Raw genomic sequence first — 23,708 nt, forward strand, 5'->3', positions numbered from 1 at the left:
AATATCAGCGTTACCCAGCTAACTTCTGTTGGCTGCCATAGTGGAGGAGTGGCCTAGTGGTTAGGGTGGTGGACTTTGGTCCTGAGGAACTGAGTTCAATTTCCAGCACAGGCAGCTCCTTGTGACTCTGGGCAAGTCACTTAACCCTCCATTGCCTGCCGCATTGAGCCTGCCATGAGTGAGAAAAGCGCGGGGTACAAATGTAACAAAAATAAAATAAAAATAGAACCATATATTCAATGCCAGTATCCAGATACCAGCTAGTGCTGAAAATCCAGTCCTAGGAACACTAACTGCCACTGACTGAATATCAGGGAGAACATATTTATAGATAAAGTGAGAACTAGTGCAGACACATCCAAAACCCACAACTGGTAGCAACATGAAAAATATGTTCCCTAGTTTATGCTGCCTGGCAAGACAGAGTACCAGAAACACCACCATTTGGATAGTCATTTCCCAAGGACGAAGTAACAGAGGGCAGGCCATTTTCCTTTTACTTAGAGAAGGTCACTCACTGTTCACATAGTTGTCTTATTTCCTCTGCAATGTCCAGGCACCGTAAGATACGCTTCTTCTCAGCGGCCAGCTCCTCTTGGGAAACCTGTCCCAAGAGCTTCCTGGAAAACAGGTTCTGATCTTGCATGAAGGGGCCCACAGCTGCTTGTGGAGTACTGGGCAGACTATCCAGAAGGCCAGAGCTGAAATGGAAGTTGACTTGTTTAGCACGTTTCATTGCTGGCCCTCTCTCTTCAATCCACGTTAGTGGCCTAACCAATAAAATATGGAGAGAAAACAGAGCAGAAAGCTTGTATTAGTCAGGTTTCATTAAAGGGCAAATTTAAATTTTTGGTATACAAGTAAACTTGTAATTGTAATTTAGCTATATTTCTATGGGCTTCAGGGTAAGCATATTGGGATGACCCACTGAAAACAAATTCAGTTCATCGATTTACAGAATGACAGAGTCAAAGTATTACAGAATAACACTTTATAAAAAATGGTACCACCTAATCTTTCAAAGATCACCACAGAAGTGACATTGTAACTGTTTCCTTGTCTGTTTAGGCCTTGGCTTCATTGTGAAGACCATGCACATATTTATGTATTTGTTACATTTGTATCCCACATTTTCCCACCTATTTGCAGGCTCAATGTGGCTTACATAGTACCATAAAGGCATTCGTCAAGTCCGGTAGAGGAAAAAATACAATTAGATGTTAGGATGGAATAGGGTAGGTAAGATTCAGGCACATTAGGGGTTGAAGATAGGAAGGGTTAGATAATGTCCAATACGATCTTAGGTGTTGCTGTGTTGCAGAGTTGAGGCATTTATGTTGGGTCAGTAGGGTATGCCTTACCGAACAGGTAGGTCTTTAGTGATTTTCTGAATTTTAGATTATTATAGGGCTTAAATTCTGGAGGGGATGGCCTGGAATGCAGTTCCATCACTCCTTTTCAGACCCCAGAACAACAAGAGTGCTCTGATCTAGCTCTGCCTTTCTAGACAGCTTGCAGGGAAGAGGAGGGGAGGAGTGATCCTGGCTCAGAGCAGAGAACAGCCACTCTGCCCCCTAATCCAGCCTATTTTCTTGTGTTGCTCCTGCCCTCTGCCCCACTTGCCCCTTTCCCAGGCTCCATAGTTCCACTTCTTTTTTTGTCTTCAAATTAAGCCCTGATCACTGCTGATTTACCAACTCTTTTTAAGATGCAGCTCAATCTTTAGGCGAAAAATGACAGAAATTTTCTGTTAAGCTTCTCCTATTAGATAAATTCCTTTACCTAAATGTACAAGCAGGCGCAATTTATAAATGACAAACCCCTTTGATCTTTAACAAAGGTGGGCTACCTTATGATGGGTGTGCAAAGTTGACAAGTGGGAATAAATATTTGGAATATGGTAAGCCATGGGATGGAGGTGATTTGTGAGGAATGTTATTTGCTTAGTATTATTGCTGGGGGGGAGGTGTGTCCTTTCGCCGGGGGGGGGTCCTTTCGCCAGGAGTGGGGGGGGGGGGGGGTCGTGCTGCACCCGGGGGGGGGGCACATTGGCGATCCGCCCCGGGTGTCAGCCACCCTAGGAACGCCACTGGTTTTACCCAGTGGTTCTCAACCCAGTCCTCAGGGCACACCCAACCAGTCAGCTTTTCAGGATACCCACAATGAATATGCACGAGATAAATCTGCATACCTAGGAGGCACTGCATGCAAACCTCTTTCATGCACATTTATTGTGGATATCCTGAAAACATGACTGGCTAGGTGTGCACTGAGGAATGGGTTGAGGGGAACTATGAAGTAGGTTAAGAATCAGTATACAACAAGGGTGTAATTCTCTACAGGTCACCTAAACGTAAGCACCGCAATGATGCACACTAAGCACGATTTCTAGTGTAAGTCTTCAGTTATGGGCCTAACTTTAGATATGAGTACTAACGTTAGCTCAATAGCTGGTGTACATGCTCGCATTTAACTGCTGTCAGTTAGGAGTGTAACTGACAGTATTCTAGAACCCATCCAAGCCCCTCCCTAGTCCACACCCTCTTGTAGAATACCGACTAAGAGTAGTAACGCTTGTATCTGCAAATTTGTGTCATTTAACACAAATTATAGCTAATTACATTCACACTGATTAATGCCATAATTGGCAGCTAACAATTAAGTTAAATGTGAAACTGACACTATTCTATAACTTCAAATTGTGCACACAGGTTTATAGAATTAGGGGGCGTGTGACTATTTATAGATAGTAACATGGTCAGTATTTCTTAAAATACTAAATATAAAAACATTAGGAAACACGATACATTTCACATTTCTAAGGTTACATGTTGGTAAATACACATCAACTACAGTAAAATTTACTTTTTGGTGTAATAGCACAAAACTATGGTCCAGTGATTAGGGTACAGCTTACTGGACTAAGAATTCTGTCCTAAACAGGCTGCATAAGCCTAAGCAAAGCTCTGCTTTTCCCTTCTAACGTATTTACTTTTATTTATTATGACATTTGTATCCTGCATTATCCCAAACATAGTTCAGGCTCAATGTGACTTACAACCCAATTATAAGCAGGTATTATCTGTGTCCCTAGATGGCTCACAATGTTGTTTCTTGTACCTGAGGCAATGGAGGGTTAGGTGACTTGCAGTGGAAATTGAACCCAGGATGCTGGGATCAAACCCCGCTGCACTAACCATTAAGCCACTCCTCCACTCTCCCACATTCTCTTCTTCAGCCAATCAATGCAACATGCTGTGCTGATATCCCGGTAATTAACCAGCATACAATGTTTAAATGCACTTTAAAAGGACAGTGGGCTTTTTTTAGTATTGCTCTATCTCTGATCCTCAGTTGCGTTACTAACCTCTTGTTTTTCGTTTCAAAATGTACGGTCATTCTGGAATAATTCTTCTCTTTCTGTTCCTCCCTAGTGGCAGAGGTGACAGTGAGCTCCCCAAAAAGGTCCACTAGCCAGGTCAGGCGTGCAAGTCCAGAGAAAGAAGGAAACCCAAAACGTTCCTCATCCAGGGAACCTCCTGCTGGAAGAGAACATCTTGAATTAAAGAGAAATAAAACGCCTCTGTTTTCTAGAACTTCAGGTAATGTATAAACACCATTCCCTCTCTCTGCTGCCCATATCTACAAGGCTTTGCAGAGGTCCACAGTTCCCAGAAAGCTCCATAGCTGAGTCTAGAGGACAAGGACTGCCATTCTCTCAATCAGCACCTGGCTTTTCTCAAACAGCTTTGGGTGTAAAGAGGTGCAGGTTTTGGAAATAGGGAGGTACTTTGAAAATGGTTAAGGAAGGAGGGAGTTCAAAGACCCTGTTCAACACCGATTCTTTTTATTCTTGGCTGACCCTCACTATTTCCTGTTAATTGTGTGTGGAGGGGGTGGGGGGAATCATTGGGGCCCCTTTGGGAAAATACCTGAAAGCAACTCGCCTCCCATCTCCCTCCTCCCTTTCTTATCCAAGCTACTTGAACGTGTTGTTCACCGCCATTGTCTTGACTTTTCATCTCAAGCTATTCTTGATCCACTTCAATCTGGCTGCCACCCCCTACATTCAACTGAAACAGTCCTTGCTAAAGTCTCCACTGACCTCTTCCTGGCCAGATCCAAAGGTCTCTATTCCATCCTCATCCTTCTCAATCTATCTGCTGCTTTGGCACTGTTGATCACCACCTACTCCTCGATATACTGTCCTCACTTGGATTTCAGGGCTCTGTTCTTTCCTGGTTTTCTTTTTATCTCTCCCATCAGACTTTTAGAATATACTCTAGTGGATCCTCCTCCACTTCTATCCCACTATTAGTTGGTGTACCTCAGGGCTCTGTGTTGAGACCTCTTCTTTTCTCCATCTATACTTCTTCCCTTGCTGCTCTGATCTCTGCCCATGGTTTTCAGTATCACCTCCATCATTCCCACCTTAGTAATTGCCTTATCTCTTATTTGTCCTGTTTGTCTGTCCTAATTAGATTGTAAGCTCTGTCGAGCAGGGACCGTCTCTTCATGTTCAAGTGTACAGTGCTGTGTACGCCTAGTAGCACTATAGAAATGATAAGTAGTAGTAGTAGTAGTATACTGATGACTCCCAAATCTACTTCTCCATGCTAGATATTTCATAAGGAATCCAAGCCCAAGTCTCATCCTGCCTGTCCGACACTGCTGCCTGAATGTCTCATAGCCATCTAAATCTAAACATGGCCATGACTGAGCTTCTTATCTTTCCCCCCCAAACCACCTCTCCTCTTCCTCCTTTCTTTGTCTCTGTGGATAACGCTAATCTTCACTGTCTCATCAGCTTGTAACCTTGCAGTCATATTTGACTACTCTCTCTTTTTCTCTGCACAAATCCAACAGGCTGCTAAAACCTGTTGTTTCCCAACAGGCTGCTAAAACCTGTTGTTTCTTTCTCTATAGTATCACCAAAATTCGTTCCTTCCTTTCTCAGCATACTACCAAAACCCTTATCCACACTCTTATTATCTCACGCTTAGACTACTGCAACTTGCTTCTCACAGGTCTCTGCACCCTTCACATGGCTGAACAGCCATAGGCTATGACTGCCCCACAAACATGCCCCTACACTTGGATGACCCTGAACCCCTCTCTCTTCAAACAGCTCAGTCTCTGTCTCACAACAGCATTTTCCCGGTGAGGACCAGACACAAGTTCTTTCCCCTTCTCTCACTAACCAGGCACTGCATTAACTTTAGGGTCCTCTTGCCCTGGGTTAGATAGCCCGTTTACTCCTTGCAGCCAGTTCTCTGTGAGGAAGATCTCTCCTGCTCTCAGGCAGGTTGCTGTCCTACTCCTCCTCTCTGGTCCTTTCCTCTCTCAGATCACAGATCACAGCAGGCTTTTTACCTTGGTGTCTTTGCCTCACCCATTTACAAGCCTCACTTTGGCTCCCAGGGTATACTGCTTATTGAATCAGGATCATATGCTGGATCTAAGTCCTGACATGTCTCTAAGGACCAACTCCTTTCCCTCTAGGAAAGCACCCTTCCTGAGGCCATGTCAGGTTTTCTCCCTTCCAGGGTTCTGTGTATGTCCTAGGAAAGACAACACTAAGAACTACTGGGAAGGGAAAGGTTTAGAACTTGGGGAATCTGCTCTCTTGGTAATTTTACTTGCCCCTCTCCTGCTGCAACCCTTCCATGGATGCACACCAAGCTATCCAGGTAATATCTTCTCCCTTTTTATTAGGATTTTCAGGGACAATAAGATATGAAAAGACAACACGGAGACCAGAAGGGTGTTTCATACATCACAACATACACATCATTATAGAATACGATAAGTGTATAAATTTTAACTATTGCCAATTAGTGCTGATAATTGCTTGTTATCATCCAATTATCAGCACTGATTGGCTCATTACTCAATTAAGTTACATGCATAAATTAGGCATGATCCCATTTTAATGTGCATAACTCATAACACCATATATAAAATTTGGGCCTATGCGTATACGTGTGTGTCTCACCCACATAAATTTACTATGTGCCATAAATGTATGCAATTGCATTTTACCCACGATTTCTGCAGCTTTTGTGAGGCTATTTTGCAACACATAAAGGTCCTTTTATCAAAGTGTAGTAAACGTTTGCAATTATTGTGCATTAGTTGCAAAAAAACTACTGCATAGGATCTGCAGGTACTGTGCGTTAACTGTTGGGTGCATGTCCAGCATCTGCCGATGCAGTAACCCCACACTGCAGACATTTACTGCACAGTAAGGAGCAATTCTATAAAATGAGTGTTAACATTTATACACACATTATGCTTGTAAATGTTTAGATTACTAGCATGAACGTGGATATATACAGTGGTGGAAATAAGTATTTGATCCCTTGCTGATTTTGTAAGTTTGCCCACTGACAAAGACATGAGCAGCCCATAATTGAAGGGTAGGTTATTGGTAACAGTGAGAGATAGCACATCACAAATTAAATCCGGAAAATCACATTGTGGAAAGTATATGAATTTATTTGCATTCTGCAGAGGGAAATAAGTATTTAATCCCTCTGGCAAACAAGACCTAATACTTGGTGGCAAAACCCTTGTTGGCAAGCACAGCGGTCAGACGTCTTCTGTAGTTGATGATGAGGTTTGCACACATGTCAGGAGGAATTTTGGTCCACTCCTCTTTGCAGATCATCTCTAAATCATTAAGAGTTCTGGGCTGTCGCTTGGCAACTCGCAGCTTCAGCTCCCTCCATAAGTTTTCAATGGGATTAAGGTCTGGTGACTGGCTAGGCCACTCCATGACCCTAATGTGCTTCTTCCTGAGCCACTCCTTTGTTGCCTTGGCTGTATGTTTTGGGTCATTGTCGTGCTGGAAGACCCAGCCACGACCCATTTTTAAGGCCCTGGCGGAGGGAAGGAGGTTGTCACTCAGAATTGTACGGTACATGGCCCCATCCATTCTCCCATTGATGCGGTGAAGTAGTCCTGTGCCCTTAGCAGAGAAACACCCCCAAAATATAACATTTCCACCTCCATGCTTGACAGTGGGGACGGTGTTCTTTGGGTCATAGGCAGCATTTCTCTTCCTCCAAACACGGCGAGTTGAGTTCATGCCAAAGAGCTCAATTTTTGTCTCATCTGACCACAGCACCTTCTCCCAATCACTCTCGGCATCATCCAGGTGTTCACTGGCAAACTTCAGACGGGCCGTCACATGTGCCTTCCGGAGCAGGGGGACCTTGCGGGCACTGCAGGATTGCAATCCGTTATGTCGTAATGTGTTACCAATGGTTTTCGTGGTGACAGTGGTCCCAGCTGCCTTGAGATCATTGACAAGTTCCCCCCTTGTAGTTGTAGGCTGATTTCTAACCTTCCTCATGATCAAGGATACCCCACGAGGTGAGATTTTGCGTGGAGCCCCAGATCTTTGTCGATTGACAGTCATTTTGTACTTCTTCCATTTTCTTACTATGGCACCAACAGTTGTCTCCTTCTCGCCCAGCGTCTTACTGATGGTTTTGTAGCCCATTCCAGCCTTGTGCAGGTGTATGATCTTGTCCCTGACATCCTTAGACAGCTCCTTGGTCTTGGCCATTTTGTAGAGGTTAGAGTCTGACTGATTCACTGAGTCTGTGGACAGGTGTCTTTCATACAGGTGACCATTGCCGACAGCTGTCTGTCATGCAGGTAACGAGTTGATTTGGAGCATCTACCTGGTCTGTAGGGGCCAGATCTCTTACTGGTTGGTGGGGGATCAAATACTTATTTCCCTCTGCAGAATACAAATAAATTCATATACTTTCCACAATGTGATTTTCCGGATTTAATTTGTGATGTGCTATCTCTCACTGTTACCAATAACCTACCCTTCAATTATGGGCTGCTCATGTCTTTGTCAGTGGGCAAACTTACAAAATCAGCAAGGGATCAAATACTTATTTCCACCACTGTATGCTCATACACACATGCATAAAACATGAAGAGAAAAGATAGCAGAAAGTTTGTATTAGTCAGGTTTCATGCCTTTGGATATTAAAGGGCTCATTTAAATTTCTGGTGCACAAGTAACTTGTAGTTGAAAACTAGATGGATTTCTGTGTGCTCCAGGCTAAGCATGTTGGATGACCAGTTGAAAATGTACCTCTTTGCTGCCAACAGAGCTAAATTGACAATAAAAAAAATTTTCAATTTACCAATTTCCCACTTAAGTGGTAAAGATGGGCATATTTTGCATAGTGTGTGTTTGTATGGGGAGCATACACATGGGCAGAGCCTGGCTGGGGGGACTCACTCTTATATGTATATTTATTTATTTATTTATTTGTAACATTTGTATCCCACATTTTCCCACCCATTAGCAGGCTCAATGTGGCTTACATAATATCGTAAAGGCGATCGCCAGGTCCGGTAGATGTTAAACAAATACAGTATAAATAAGGGTCAGGTAAGTTTAGGGTATACAAGTACAATAAGGGTCAAGGAAATAAGGAATATATAATGTCCAATATGATGTAAGGTTTTGATACATTGCAGAGTTGAGGCATTTAAGTTGGGTCAGTAGAGTATACCTCACAGAATACTATAAAGTATACATATGTCTTCGGCATTTAGGTATCTGTGGTTACAGTAGTTAACCACATGCATATAGTATTGTACAAGGGAAGTAGGCGCCAACATTTACCCGCAGCTTTCTGCTTCAGCATCTGAGGAACAGATGCCACATAAAATGTCTAGTGTTGGCAAGACTTTAGAAATGAAAAGCATAAAAACGTCAGAGCTTACTGGCAACTTATATGGAAAAAAATGTGTCTAATCTTTCACTTGCCTGAGTCCACTGCGCTCTCTTATGAGGTCGTGATCTTAAGAGCTTCTTGTCCTGCTATCTCTCTTTTGGAGTCGGATAAGAAATTGTACAATATACTGCTAGCTGTTGCTTTGCATTTAATTGTCTCCAGTTGGAAAAACAATGTGTACTTGAATTATAATGAATGGTGGAGTTATGTATGCGTGATCAGGAAATACGAAACAATTTTGGCCCATAGGCATAGAACCATTAGGTCTGTTTTGCAGACCTGGGCTCGTTTAGACCTCTTTTGCCAGGAGCCACATAGCACTCATTGACCTGGGGTATCCATACTATTTGTTTACAGGTATTGCCATAGACCTCTGATTATGTTATGCTGACCTTTTTTTTATTTTTTATTTATTTTATTGCATTTGTATCCCACATTTTCCCACCTTTTTGCGGGCTCAGTGTGGCTTACAATAAGATATGAATAATAGAAATACATTTGTTACAACTTGGTTATGGAATACATTGTGCAGAGTTGTGCACATATTTGTGTTTATTTTGGTTTTTTTTTTGTTTGCTTTAGTGTTCACTTGTCTATTATTTGTATGACAAACGCTTTAATAAAACATAAAATAGAAATGAAAAGCATCAGAGCTCAACACAAAGGCAGAGACCACAGATGATTTTTCAGTAGACTTGGTAAAATATTAAGCAAGGGATCAGAGTTCCTTTTGCAACTTGACCTGTGAAGTGCAGTGTTCCTTTCACAAGTTCCTTTCCATCCACTTCTTTTTTCAGTTGTTTGTATTCTTCAGTCAGAAGCTCAATGTGCTCCACATGCAGGATTTTACCTGTTATATAATAAACAGGTCAATCACAGAAGATGTATAGAATTCGGTAGTAACACAAATTTATGTTTATTATGTGATTTTATATACTGCCTAATTTGTAATTCAAGTCTAGGCTGTTTACATAAAAATACAAGTAAATAATATAAAGGAAAAGAGCTCCAGTAAAATATAGCAAAAGTCACATTCACTCCAAATATTATACATCAAATAAGTAAGTGATAACTCCACTGAGTACTGAAGAAATAAAATATTTTTCAGAGCAAGTTTTAGACAATGTATAAGGTCTCTGGATTCAATATGAAGCAAGTCATGTACTGGATGAAAATATATGTAGGGCCTTAGATGGAAAACATAGAACAAGATAGAAGAGAAAAACCATACGACATGTAGTCTACGATATTCAAAATGATTTAACTAGCCAGAAATGGCCGCTGACTGGTTAATTCACTTGTTTGCGGCTATCCAGTCATTTTCAGTGGCACTTAACTGGTTAGCTTCACTGAAAATGCCTGGTCAGCGCCTAATTGAAAACCGGCTATGATGGGGGTGTTCAGGGGTGGAGTCAGCACTTGGCTGCTTAAGTTCCAATATTCAGAACTTAACCGGGCAAGTTTAGTGCATAAATACAACTGCAGAAACCTCAGTCCTATTTTTATTCACTAGACTATGGCTGGTTAAGTTCTGAATTGATTAATCGGTTATGTGCTAGCCAGCTAAAAAAAATAAAACAGATATTCAACACCAAAGCCCAGACAGGGCCTGGCACTGAATATCTGGAAATAACATGCGGCAGTCAGCAAAACGCTCAATGCCACCGGCTGAATATGGACCCCCATGGAGGGCAATTCTATAAGGCAGATATGGTACCAGGGATGTGTGTAAATCACCAGAATACTGGAATATACATGCATAAGTACATAAGTATTGCCATACTGGGAAAGACCAAAGGTCCATCAAGCCCAGCATACTGTTTCCAACAGTGGCCAATCCAGGTCACAAATACCAGGCTAGATCCCAAAAAAGTACAAAACATTTTATACTTCTTATCCCAGAAATAGTGGATTTTCCCCAAGTCCATTTAATAACGGCTATGGACTTTTCCTTTAGGAAGCCGGCCAAACCTTTTTTAAACTCCACTAAGCTAACCGCCTTTACCACATTCTCTGGCAACGAATTCCAGATCCCAATTACACGTTGAGTAAAGAAACATTTTCTCCGATTCATTTTAAATTTACTACATTGTAGCTTCATCACTTGCCCCCTAGTCCTAGTATTTTTGGAAAGCGTGAACAGAAGCTTCACATCTACCCGTTCAACTCCACTCATTATTTTATAGACCTCTATCATATCTCCCCTCAGCCGCCTTTTCTCCAAGCTGAAGAGCTCTAGCCGCTTTAGCCTTTCCTCATAGGGAAGTCGTCCCATCCCCTTTATCATTTTCATCACCCTTCTCTGCACCGTTTCTAATTCCACTATATCCTTTTTGAGATGCAGCAACCAGAATTGAACACAATGCATTAATGCCAACATTCTAGCTCTGCAACATTTTATAGGAACATATAAGTGGACCCACAGTCCAATTTTCAGTACATATAGATGGACCTTTCCACAGTCCAATATTCAGTACATATACGTATATGTATTGGAAATCGGATTGTGTATACTGAATTTTGGACTGTACAGGGGTTCTCCTATATGTACTGAACATTGGATTGTGTGTCCACCTATATGTACTGACTATTGAACTGTGCAAGACTCCATTTATATATACTGAAAATCAGATTATGGTTCCACTTGTATGTTTCTATTAAAAAATAGTGCAGAGCCAGAATGTTGGCATTAATGCATGTATGTTCCAGTATTCTACTACTACTACTTATCACTTCATGTTTTTCATACCTTCCAGGGTATCCACCTTGTTGCAGAGTTTAACATGTATTTTCCACCCCTATCACTGTGAAAACCTTCATGTGATGCCTTGCTCTATAAGATTTCTACCATATCTCAGTAAGATGGCTACTACAACTGAAGTGTAATGGAAAGAAAAAAGAAAAATTCATACAGGCTGCATATTGCCCAAAATAAAAAGGTGCCCACCATTAGCTTAAGCATTAAGGCAACATTGCAGATGATTCAGGTACATATATCAATTCAATATAATAACCTTGGTGATGATATAGGCCATGGTGAACCTGCTTATGGATCCACTGCTGCAGGAGATATACCACAGAAGCTTATGAAGATATTAAGTGGAGGCACAGCCTAGTCATTACTAATGCAATGAGAGCGTGAAGTTGAGTCTGCAAATATAATGGGAGATCCTCCGATGAAGCCGGTCAGGCAAAACTGGTGCCTGTCAGGATCTTCTTTAAGTGATTAGTTTTTGTAGTTTTAAAGTTAATGCTAAGGAAGAATGAAAAATTGAATAGGTGTTAAGATAATTTTGAAAAATATTAAAAAATAATACAATAAGAGAGTGTATAAAATAAAGAATGATTATTAATAGTTTTTTTGCACCAATGATTGAATGTGGGTTCATGATTTGAATAAAGCCTTGTAAATTAAGTGGCAATATTATCGTGTAGCATATTCTGAGGTTCTTTTTCCTATACAAAAAAAAAAATCAAAAACATTCTTTGGTGGTATTGGAAGGTTTTTTTTTTTTAATTTCTTCACTGTTTATAGTTGATACTAGTGTGAGAATCAGGGAAGCCAGAATTAAAATCCCATTGATGCTCAATTTTAACCTTCGCTAAGTCACACAGGGGTCCTTTTACTATGCCGCAGCAAAAAGTGGCCTGCTAGTGTGGGCGTGTATTATTGGCACACGCCGGGCCAGTTTTTACCACATCTGGGGAAAAGGGCCTTTTTTTCAATGGGCTGGGAAAAGGGCCTGTGGTAAAATTGAAACCAGCATGCACCTATTTACGACCTGAGCCTTTAACACCACCCATTGATCTATTGGTAAGGGCTCACATGTTACACGTGCGGTGACCAGTCAGCACGCGCCAACTGCCGATTAACACCAGAAACGCTGCACGAGGTAGGAAATAAAAAAATAACTTGTCCTGGCAGCACTGGCATGTGCCAAATCCAAAATTATCACCAGGGGGCGCACTAGCCTGGCGGTAGTCTTATTTTGGTGTGCACTGCACACCGGTAGAGCCTACCACACCTTTTTTTTGTAAAGGGCCCTTAACTTTCCATTGCCGCAAGTACAACACTTTAGATCTATGGTTCCCAAACTTGGTCCTGGAGGCACCCTAGCTAGTCAGGTTTTCAGGATATCCACAATGAAGGTTCATGAGAGATATTTGCATGACTGCCTCCACTGCATGCAAATCTCTCTCTCATTAATATTCATTGTGTATATCCTAAAACCCTGACTGACTGGGGTGCCTCCAGGACCAGGTTTGGGAACCACTGCTTTAGATTGTAAGTCCTCTGGGGACAGGGAGGCAACTGAAAGTAACTCACCATCAGCTAATACTAAAAAGGCTTGAACTAAATCCAAATAAGTACCTAACTACTATTAAATGGACCCCAAGTAATAATGTACTGCTGGCACAGGAGTGAGGGTCATTCCTGTTATGGTATTTGCAGAAGTATTCTGGAATAGGTAATGGGGATTTTGGAAAGCAATGTTTATATTCTGTTTTCCATGATGCTTTTATTGTATTTTAAAACTTATATATATATTCTTGGTCCTCTTGAACACTTGCTCCTTGAGAAAGCTTTATAGGGCATAATCAACCAAATAGGTCAGATGAGCTGGCAGTACAGCAGAATGAAGATAATCCTAGTTTTAATTTTTTTACTTTGGAAAATATGTTTAGATAAGTTTTTGTTCTGTGAAAATATTATTTGAAGGTCCTAGATGGGCCTGATGCAGATTTTTTTTATTTTTAATAAATGTTCTGAAAAGATATTTTGCAACTGTAAAAAAAAGAAGCCACATTGGTGGTTGGGAGGCAGGGCCAGGGCTGAGTGGGTTTCTACGGTCTGTGTTCCAATTTTCAGATGTTGGAGAACAAGACCAGTGCTGGGCAAACTTCTACGTTCTGTGTCCTGATCGTGGCTGAATAGATTTGGATGGGCTAGATGGAACTTTTCAGGGGCTTTGACATTAACTTCAGAAATTTTAGAACAAGGACAATGCTGGGCAGACTTCTATGGTCTGTGCCCTGAAAATGGCAAGAACAAATCAAGACCAGGTATACATATGAAGTATCACATACATATGTAATGATTTTGTCTTGTTGGGCAGACTGGATGGACCGTACAGGTCTTTATCTGTCATCATGTACTATACATTAATGGGGTGTTGAAATGTTTCTCAGATTGACAGTTGCTCTGGATTTGAAGATATGAAGAAGCGGCATTCAGATTTTGAGCCTTTTTGATCTCCATTGTTATTTGGTTGTCAGAATTATGAATGCAGTTCACAGTTCACTTCTGAATAAATTTAAGTGAGATAAGTGTATATACCCACATTTTTTAAAGTTTAATGTTCTCCTGTTTGTGTTTGGATACTATTAAGTAAGTTTTTTGGACGCTAGTTAAATCTTAAATTAACACTGCACTGCTTTAAAAAGTTTATTTTAGCTCAAAATCCAATCCAGCAAATTACTTCCAATTAAATAAATCTGTTAAAGCTGTGCAGTACAATTGTCTTAATTATAGTAACTCTATCCTGCAGTAGTCTTGCAGTAATTTCTGCTAGTTTGAAATTCTCCATTCCCTCCCCCAATACCCACTCTTGCACCCTCTCACTCATAATGGGCTGGGTTTTATCCTGCTCTTCTAGAAACTATCCCACTCTCCCTACCCCTTCCTGTTCCCATCTTGGATTGTTGGACTGAGCTTTCTCAGGCCCACCACACTTACTATAACCTACTAAAAGTTTCAAAAACTAAATTAAAAGTAATTACTTGAAGTAACTTCTGAAGGTTATGAGTACAGGTAGGGAGATTCCTTGTGGGGATGGGTGGGGATGGAATGGATCTTAGTGGGTGGCTACTAAAAAAAAAAAAATGGTCAATGGTTTTTGTGACACAGCCAGGGTAAGAGAAAAATGTTTGAGAACCACTGTCTAACAAAGTTCATCGTGACAAGCCATTTTACAAAGTAGTAAAACAAAATATCAGGACCAAGTACGGTACTTCTCAATATAGCCAGGCAGGTCAACAAAGAGATATTTTTTTTGGGGGGGGGGGGGGGGGGGGGGGTCACATCATGAGCAGCCTGTACATCATGCATCAAAAACACCTATGCTTGTAACTCATGCTCAAGAATTTCCAGCAAAACTATAAGCGGATGGTGACAAATTATTTTGTAAATCCTGCAATGTTGTCCTTAATCATGACTGTTGATCTGTAATTTTGGATAATTTCAAGTCCAAAAAACACAAGATGGAGGAGGATGCACTTACAAAGGATGGCGGAAATAAACATCAAAACACCATCGCAACAATGCTGAAAAACAGCACACAGACAGAAAAGGAACATGTGAATGTGAGAGAAAATTTAAGAAAATGGTAATAAAAAAAATATAAGTAGCAGGATACTGGGCTTGATGAACTTTTGTTCTGATTGCCTAAATGCTTTCTTCTTTTTTCATTGTGAGTCATTTTGGATAAAGGCACTCAAGAATTCTGTCTCTTTCAGATTTGTAAAGCATGGGTGAATACAATTTAATAAATGGACTTCTAGGCTTTCAACTTTGTTTAATATTGCAGTGCGTAATTCATCTATTTTTAGTTTAAAATAAACTGCTAGCTGGGAAGCTGTAGGTGATATTTCTCTAGATTTTCTACAAATTCCTTTAGTGTCTGTCAATTCATTTGCAAGTAGAAAAAGCTTTCTTGTATTTTATCAACTAGGTCAGTATAATAGACCTTTTTGGAGTTAATTAGTTTTTGTTTGTATTCCTTTTTCAGTTTTCCTCCATTTAAATTTAACTTGATCGTCTTTTTCCTTTTACCATTGTCTCTCTAGCTTCCTACACAGTTGTTTAAAGGCCAATAAATTTGAATTGTACCATGTATTACTTTGCCTTTTCAATTTTACTTCTTTACGTTTAGGGGCCACTTTATCCTTCACTTGGAAGCTTTTATTCCAAACATTTATCCAAGTTATGGGATCTTCATTTGACTTGGGTACAATGTGCTCTACATTACTCCAGAACTGGTCTATCTTTCCCCTAGTGGTATAAGCTTATTTTATTTTGTTGAATTTATTCTATCACCTGTGTTGTGTCGCAGAGATCTATCCTGGCTTCCACATTTAAAAAAATATATTCACTGTACCAATGGCTGCCATGACTCAGACATTGAGATTAACATCTTCCATCTATGCTAATAATTTCAAGCTTCTCAGTACGCTGGATTTAACCCAAACTCAAACCATCACTAATTTAAATGATCAGTGGTAGCATATTGTCCATTGGTTGCAAGATCATAAAATGAAGTTCAAGGCAGACAAGACAAAGGCCTTAGTCTTTAAAAGGACAATGGAAAGTTGTCTTCTGATACTTCTTGAAACTGGGGTTGTGAAAATGGATAATGTAAGTTCTTTGCAACTCCTAGGGGCTCTTATTGACAATCACTTAGGGGTCCTTTTACTAAGCCATGGCAAAAAGTGGCCTGTGGCAGTACAAGCATATCTTTTGAACACATGCCAGGCCAGTTTTTACCGTGTCCTGGAAAAAGGGCCCTTTTTCTAAGGGGCTGGAAATGGACGTGTGGCAAAATAAAACCAGGGCGTGTCCATTTTCAGTCTGAGACCTTACTGCCACCCATTGACTTAGCAGTAAGGTCTTACGCGCTACCCAGGTGGTAGGCATGGAGCGTGAGCCCACTGCTGTTTACCACCAGGTAAGCATGCCAAATTCAGAATTACCACCCAGGGCACGCTGTAGCTGGGTGGTAATGCCGATTTGGTGTGCCCTTACGCACCTTTTTAAAAGGGGCCCTTAAAGTTTCAAACACACATTTCCTCTATGATACAGAAATGTTTCTACAAATTAAAACAGATTTGATCTGTTCAGTCTTTATTTGGTCAAACAGCTTTATGGAAACTATTTCATTCTCTGGTGCTAGGGCAATTGGATTATCATAACTCCCTTTTTTCAGGTCTCTGTATCATGGATTTCAAATGTTTGCAGATAACACAAAAATCTGATAACAGGAGACACCTTATAGGATCATGTGACCCCCCCCCCCCCTTGCTTAAACAAGAATATTGGTTGCCAATTTCAGCAAGAATTAATGTCAAGATTTTAACTATAGTGCATAATACTTGTAGCATGGGTTTGCCATCATTCATCCCAATTATTGATTCCCTATGTACCTACTCATTACCCAAGATCATCTCAGTCACACCTTGTTATACCATCTTTTTGCCAAATCTGCCTTGACACTATTCACTCATCTGTTTTTAGTGTGACAGGACCATCTTTATAGAATAATCTACCATTACGTATATATAAAGGAATCTTCTCCAAAAATTTGAAAAGGGATTAAAACATATTTTTTTCAATAAAACCTTTGGAGGTTGATTGCTAATGCCACCTGGATTAGCTTTGGCAGTGAGACACTGGCAGGGGCTGCAGTCTTTGGAGGCTAAGACTTCTATTCTGTAAACATTGCTTTTTTTTTTGTTACGTATGTACCCTGTGCTTTCCCACTCATGGCAGGCTCAATGTGGCAATGGAGGGTTAAGTGACTTGCCCAGAGTCACAAGGAGCTGCCTGTGCCTGAAGTGGGAATTGAACTCAATTCTCCAGGACCAAAGTCCACCACCCTAACCACTAGGCCACTCCTCCACTCCACTTTATTTCCGCTTTCTTCAATTAGCATTTACCTGAATTTGTGAAACTGCTCAGATGGAATTAATGATGGTGCAGTATTATCAAGACAAAAATAACCATGGAAACCTGGTTACAGATCAAAGTTAAAAATGACGTTTCCAACATGGTCAAAATGCATTTGCCAAGAAAAACTGACACTAATGTTTAACCATGACACCCTAATGCAATCCCTAAACATTCTCAAGAGAACAGTAAAGGTTAACGTGGCACAAAAGCTTGGTTAGTAAATTAGACTTATAGCCAGGGATGGCGCTAGTAACCCACCCCTCTCAGGGCTTACCATAGAAAATGTCACACTTATGGTAGCTCGGTACTTGTGTGCAGGGGAGTTTACAACAACAACAGTAATAAACTGGACTTGTACAACTGCCACAATGTTCTATATACAAGACAGCATGAGCACAAAGTGCTCTCTGAGGGCATGGAAAACGTGTGTCAGCAAGTCTGAAATGAGCAGGCCTTTTCTTGAAGGGGCACTTGGGGGTACTGAGTACCGGCACCTTTTCCACTGCCTGCTAAAATTGACCCATGGTCCCCAAGTTTTATTGAAAGAGCTCAGGGTCTACACACAAATTCTGCCATGTCATAGATTCTGTGATAGGTTGCAGGAGGTCTGGCTATTGTGGGGTGAGTCCCTCAGTGATCACCCACCCCTGAAGGGTGGCCTTGCATTTGAGTACTGGCACCTTTTTTGCTAGAAAAAAACTCACTGGAAATGAGTCTCTAGACAAGAGCTGTCAGCAATTATTGGTGCATATACTTGACAGCAACAGATTCTCTCCTGCAGTAACTCCCAAAGGAGTTATAGATGTCCAGAGGAGGACAAAGGAGAGCTTGGTGGAGTATTTTTGGTTACACACCCCAGCATATGACCCACGCCAGTATTTTGATTCAGAAGGATTGCAATGACTCTCTACAGTGGGAGGAAAATGCTTTTCACCTTTTTGCTCAGCCAGTGCCCAGAGTTCATGTGCTGCAGCCACTGAAAGTGCCATTGGGTATTCCACAAGCACGTGCTTTCCAGCCTCCAGGAACTTCCTGTGAGAAACAGCATAAAAGACAAATTCTTCAGTTGTCTAATATATAGGAACAAGAATTGACAGCAGATAAATGTGATATAGCCTCAGATGAAGATGATAGAGCCTCTCCAGTCTGCCCATCCATGTCAACAATCCCTTCCTCTCCCTCAGAAGCACGTCTGGTAAAAGGTGTAAAATCATGCATCTAGACTACAAAAATCCATTGGTCACTAACGAATTAGCAGATTTATTTATTAGGATTTATTTACCACCTTTGTGACGGAATTCACTCAAAGTAGTGTACAGTAAGAATAAAATCAAACATGAGCAATAGATGATTACAGCAGTAAAAATATTCAAATAACAATACAACATATGGCTTGGAGGGGCATAATTGAACGAAAACGCCTATCTCCATGGGCGTTTATCTCCAAGAACGGGTCAGTGAAGGGGCGGACCGAACCGTATTTTTGAAAAAAATAGACGCCCATGTTTTATTCAACAATGTGTGAGCTGGGCGTTTTTGTTTTTCAGCGATAATAGAAAATGAAAGTGCCCAGCTCAAAAACGAATAAATCCAAGACATTTATTCGTGGGAGGGGCCAGGATTCGTAGTGCACTGGTCCCCCTCACATGCCAGGACATCAACCAGGCACCCTAGGGGGCACTTTTACAAAAACAAAAAAAAAGGTCAAAGAGCTCCCAGGTGCATAGCACCCTTCCCTTGTGTGTTGAGCCCCCCAAATCCCCCCCAAACCCACTGCCCACAAGTCTACACCATTACTATAGCCCTAAGGGGTGAAGGGGGGCACCTACATGTGGGTACAGTGGGTTTGGGGGGGTTGGACGACTAATAAGCATTAAGCAGCACAATTGTAACAGGTAGGGGGGGATGGGCCTGGGTCCACCTGCCTGAAGTCCACTGCACCCCCTAACAACTCCTCCAGTGACCTGCATACTGCTGCCAGGGAGCTGGGTATGACATTTGAGGGTGAAAATAAAAATGTGTGAAACATCATTTTTTTGTGGTGGGAGGGGGTTAGGTACCACTGGGGGAGTCAGGGGAGGTCATCCCCGATTCCCTCCAGTGGTCATCTGGTCATTTAGGGCACTTTTTGGGGCCTTATTCGTGAAAAAACAGGGTCCAGGAAAAGTGTCCTAAATTCTAGCTAAAAACGCATACTTTCTTCCCATTATCGCTGAAATGCGCCCATCTTTGTTCGGCAGATAACCACGCCCCAGTTCCGCCTTCGCCACACCTCTGACACGCCCCTATAAACTTTGTCCGCATCCGCGACGGAGTGCAGTTGAAAACACCCAAAAATCGGCTTTCGATTATACCGCTTTATTCGTTTTTGTGAGATAAACGTCCATCTTCCGATTTAGGTCGGAACTTGGGCATTTTTCTCGTTCGATTATAAGCTGGATAGTATAGTACTTACAATGTCAACACAATATGTAATAGAACATTTTAATTGACAGCGTAGAGTATAAGCAAAGATGGAACATACAGATAGGTAACAGAGTAAGAGGAGGTAGAAAGCAAGGTGACTAAATTTAAAGAAAGATGCAGAACTAGTGAGGATCAAAGAGGAAATACCGTATTTTTCGGACTATAAGACGCACTTTTTCCCCCCCAAATTTGGGAGGAAAATGGGGGGTGCGTCTTATAGTCCGAAGGTAGAGATTTGGCTGGCTGGCTGGCTGGCCCGCCGGCCGCCCTCCCTCCCTCCGAGTTCGGGATCGCCCTCCCCCCGGCCCTGTCACCACTTCTCCCCTTACCCACGCGATCTTCCCTGGTGGTCTAGTGACGTCGGGGCAGGAAAGAGCCCCCTCTTTCCTGCCCAGCGCGATGCTCTCCATCCTCCTGTATGCAGCCTGACGTTCTCTGCGAGATTCAAAATGGCCGCCGAGACTTGAATTCTCGGCGACCATTTTGAATCTCGCCGAGACCGTCAGGCAGCAATGCATACAGGAGGATGGAGGGCAGCGCGCTGGGCAGGAAAGAGGAGGCTCTTTCCTGCCCAGACGTCACTAGACCACCAGGGAAGATCGCGTGAGTAAGGGGAGAGGTGGTGACAGGGCCGGGGAGGGGGGAGGAGGTAACCCTGAGGGCGATCCCGAACTTGGAGGGAGGGATTCAGACAAGACGCACCGGAGCACCTAGGTTTTAGAGGAGGGAAAAAGCAAAATTTTTTTTTCCTATTTCCCTCCTCTAAAACCTAGGTGCGTCTTATGGTCCAGTGCGTCTTATAGTCCAAAAAATACGGTAATCATTTCAGATGATATTTATTTATAAAAATGTATATGCCCTTTCCTTGGCATTGCAAAAATGTCAAGCAAGATGGTGTACAATCATAAAACAGTAAAAACCCTAGTTAACATAACATCAAAGAAACAGCAGTGCTTTCACTGTTTTCCTACTACAAGACCAATATGAAGGCTGGCTGCTGGTTAACATAATAAAGCAACTAGGAAATCAAAATGTATATATAGGCAGTCAATGACTCGTTTGGGGACACTGAAACAAAGGGGAAAGGGAACAGGGTAAGAGGTGATGGTCCTGGGTTACACAGATTTCTTTCACCTTCTTCTATGGAACTCTCAGACTCACACCATCTCCTGCTTTCTTCTCTCTCTCCTACCTAAACTCACTTGTTCTCTCTTCTTACTGCCCCTCCCACACACAGCACTTTTGAACTCTCCTCTCTGTGTCCTCCTCCCTTGTCATTGCAGGAGCTGGAGAAAGTGCAAGTCATCAAGCAGCACAGGCACATAAATAAGCCAGACTTTTCAGTTTTTCTCTGTCCAGAAGAGGTGCTGTGAGATGACTTCCAGAGCAGGACAGAACTTTACTGGTAAGTTATTTGCTAGGAAACTGCTTTTAAACTTGGGGAGAGGTAGACTTAGAGTTAAATAGGTAATCTCAATGTCTTTATTTTTAAGTTACTCTGCTTATTTTGCAAAGGCAGTTTAGGGAATAGTGTTTTTTTGTTTGTTTGGCAATTTAGTCTCTATTACAGTTTTATAGGCTAGCAGTTAAGGAACTATTCTAGAGTTTTGTTAATCTGATCGTGAGCTCTTGTGCCCAGGCCAAGGCTTAGGAAGGACTTTGGCCAAGGCCTAGGATAGACCAAACAGGTGCTATGCAATACCACAGGCCACAAAACCCCGAACACTCAGGAAAATCAACAAGCACCACCAGAAAAGGGAAATAGACCACTCATGTGGGCCGCAAGGCTGATTGGGAACCACTCGTACAGAGTCCAAGCGTACGTGCCACAAGGCCAAACTGGAACTGAATCATACACTATGGAAGGGAAAAGAACAATGAGGGGTTCCAGAAGGGACTGGAGCTCAAGCAGCGCAAACAGCACCAGACAGGGACACAAAGGGAAGGGCGACAGACCAAACTGGTGGATACAGACTACAACCAGAGGGAGAGAATACAAACAAAGGCTACGTGGGGGGGGGGGGGGCATAATCGAAAGGGGCGCCCAAGTTTTCCTGAGGACGACCTCACAGGACGTCCCAGCGAAGGGGCAGAGAAATCCATACTATTGAAACAAGATGGGCATCCATCTTTCATTTCGATAATACGGTAGGGGATGCCCAAATCTTGACCTTTAGGTCATCCCTAGAGATGGTCATCCATAGACTTGGTCATTTCTGATTTTCGGTGTTTAATGGAAACTAAGGACGCCCATCTCAGAAATGACCAAATGCAAGTCCTTTGGTTGTGGGAGGAGCCAGCATTCGTAGTGCACTGGTCCCCCTCACATGCCAGGACACCAACTGGGAACCCTAGGGGGCACTGCAGTGGACTTCATAAAAAGCTCCCAGGTACATAGCTCCCTTACCTTGTGTGCTGAGCCCCTCAAAACCCACTACCCACAACTGTACACCACTACCATACCTTTTACAGGTGAAGGGGGCACCTAGATGTGGGTACAGTGGGTTTCTGGTGGGTTTTGGAGGGCTCACATTTACCACCACAAGTGTAACAGGTAGAGGGGGGGATGGGCCTGGGTCCGCCTGCCTGAAGTGCACTGCACCCACTAAAACTGCTTCAGGACCTGCATACTACTGCGATGGACCTGAGTATGACATTTGAGACTGGCATGGGGCGGGCACAAAATATTTTTAAAGATGTTTTTTTGAGAGTGGGAGGGGGTTAGTGACCACTGTGGGAGTAAGGGGAGGTCATCTGGTCAGTTCGGGCACCTTTTTGTGCCCTTTTTTTCCATTATGGGTCGAGGACGCCCATGTGTTAGGCACGCCCAATTCCCGCATTCACTATGCCTCCGACACGCCCCCGGGAACTTTGGTCGTCCCCACAATGGAAAGCAGTTGGGGATGCCCAAAATCGGCTTTCGATTATGCCGATTTTGGGCGACCCTGTGAGAAGGACACCCATCTTCCGATTTGTGTCGAAAGATTAAAGCAAATAAAAGAGAAAAGCTGTCTGAAAGAGGCAAGGCTCACAAAAGACACAAACAATAAACACTGCACACAACCAGTTAAAACAAATACTGAGAAAGACTGCCTAAGAAGGCAGGGCTACACAAGAGCCAAATACCAAACACTGAACACAAAGGGTTAAACAAGCTGGAGGGAAAACTAAACTAGAGAGTTGCATGGGGACAGAAATCTTACCCATCCCCACCCGTCCCTGCTGGAATCTCACTCGTCCCCACTGGAATCTTACCCATCCCCGTAAAAATTTAACCCATTCCAACCCATCCCCACCCGTTCCCGCAAGAATTTAACCCATTCTCACCCATCCCCGTAAGAATTTAATGGTACATAAAAGAAAATTCCAGTCAGCTCCCTCAGTTTCTCTCTGGATTTGAGCCACAGCACTGTAAGCAAGGAAGGAATGGAAGTTGAAACTTAGAACACTCTAGTGTGCACATGTAATATTTGTCTCTGATTTACTGGCACTGTGTGCTGAGAGGTCACCACATGCACACGCCAGTAGGCCTGGTGACATCCGATGCTCATGCCTGTGTCAGAGCTGAGGTCTGCGCATCAGCCTGAGAGCAAAGAGGATTAATTGTAACATAGTAAGTGACAGCAAATGAAGACCTGAACGGTCCATCCAGTCTGCCGAATAGTCACACCCATCATCAATTCATGATTAAATCAACGAGTGTGATATTATATACTCCCCCCACTCCCCCCGTTTTCTATTTCTGT

General features: G+C 42.4%; 1 protein-coding gene across 1 annotated transcript in view; it reads right to left on the minus strand.

Moving 5' to 3' along the window:
• Positions 1–326: 326 nt before the first annotated feature.
• BLVRA (biliverdin reductase A) overlaps positions 327–23,708 on the minus strand; it is a 48,623-nt gene continuing 25,241 nt past the window's right edge. The window contains exons 3-6 of the mRNA XM_030190000.1: positions 18,431–18,528; positions 9,514–9,621; positions 3,368–3,539; positions 327–770 (exon numbers count right to left, since the gene is read on the minus strand). Coding sequence (XP_030045860.1) covers positions 515–770; positions 3,368–3,539; positions 9,514–9,621; positions 18,431–18,528 — 634 coding nt within the window. The 3' untranslated portion in view covers positions 327–514. The remainder of the gene's footprint in view (positions 771–3,367; positions 3,540–9,513; positions 9,622–18,430; positions 18,529–23,708) is intronic.

This window comes from Microcaecilia unicolor, chromosome 1 (assembly GCF_901765095.1).
Source record: "Microcaecilia unicolor chromosome 1, aMicUni1.1, whole genome shotgun sequence".
NCBI lineage: Eukaryota > Metazoa > Chordata > Amphibia > Gymnophiona > Siphonopidae > Microcaecilia > Microcaecilia unicolor.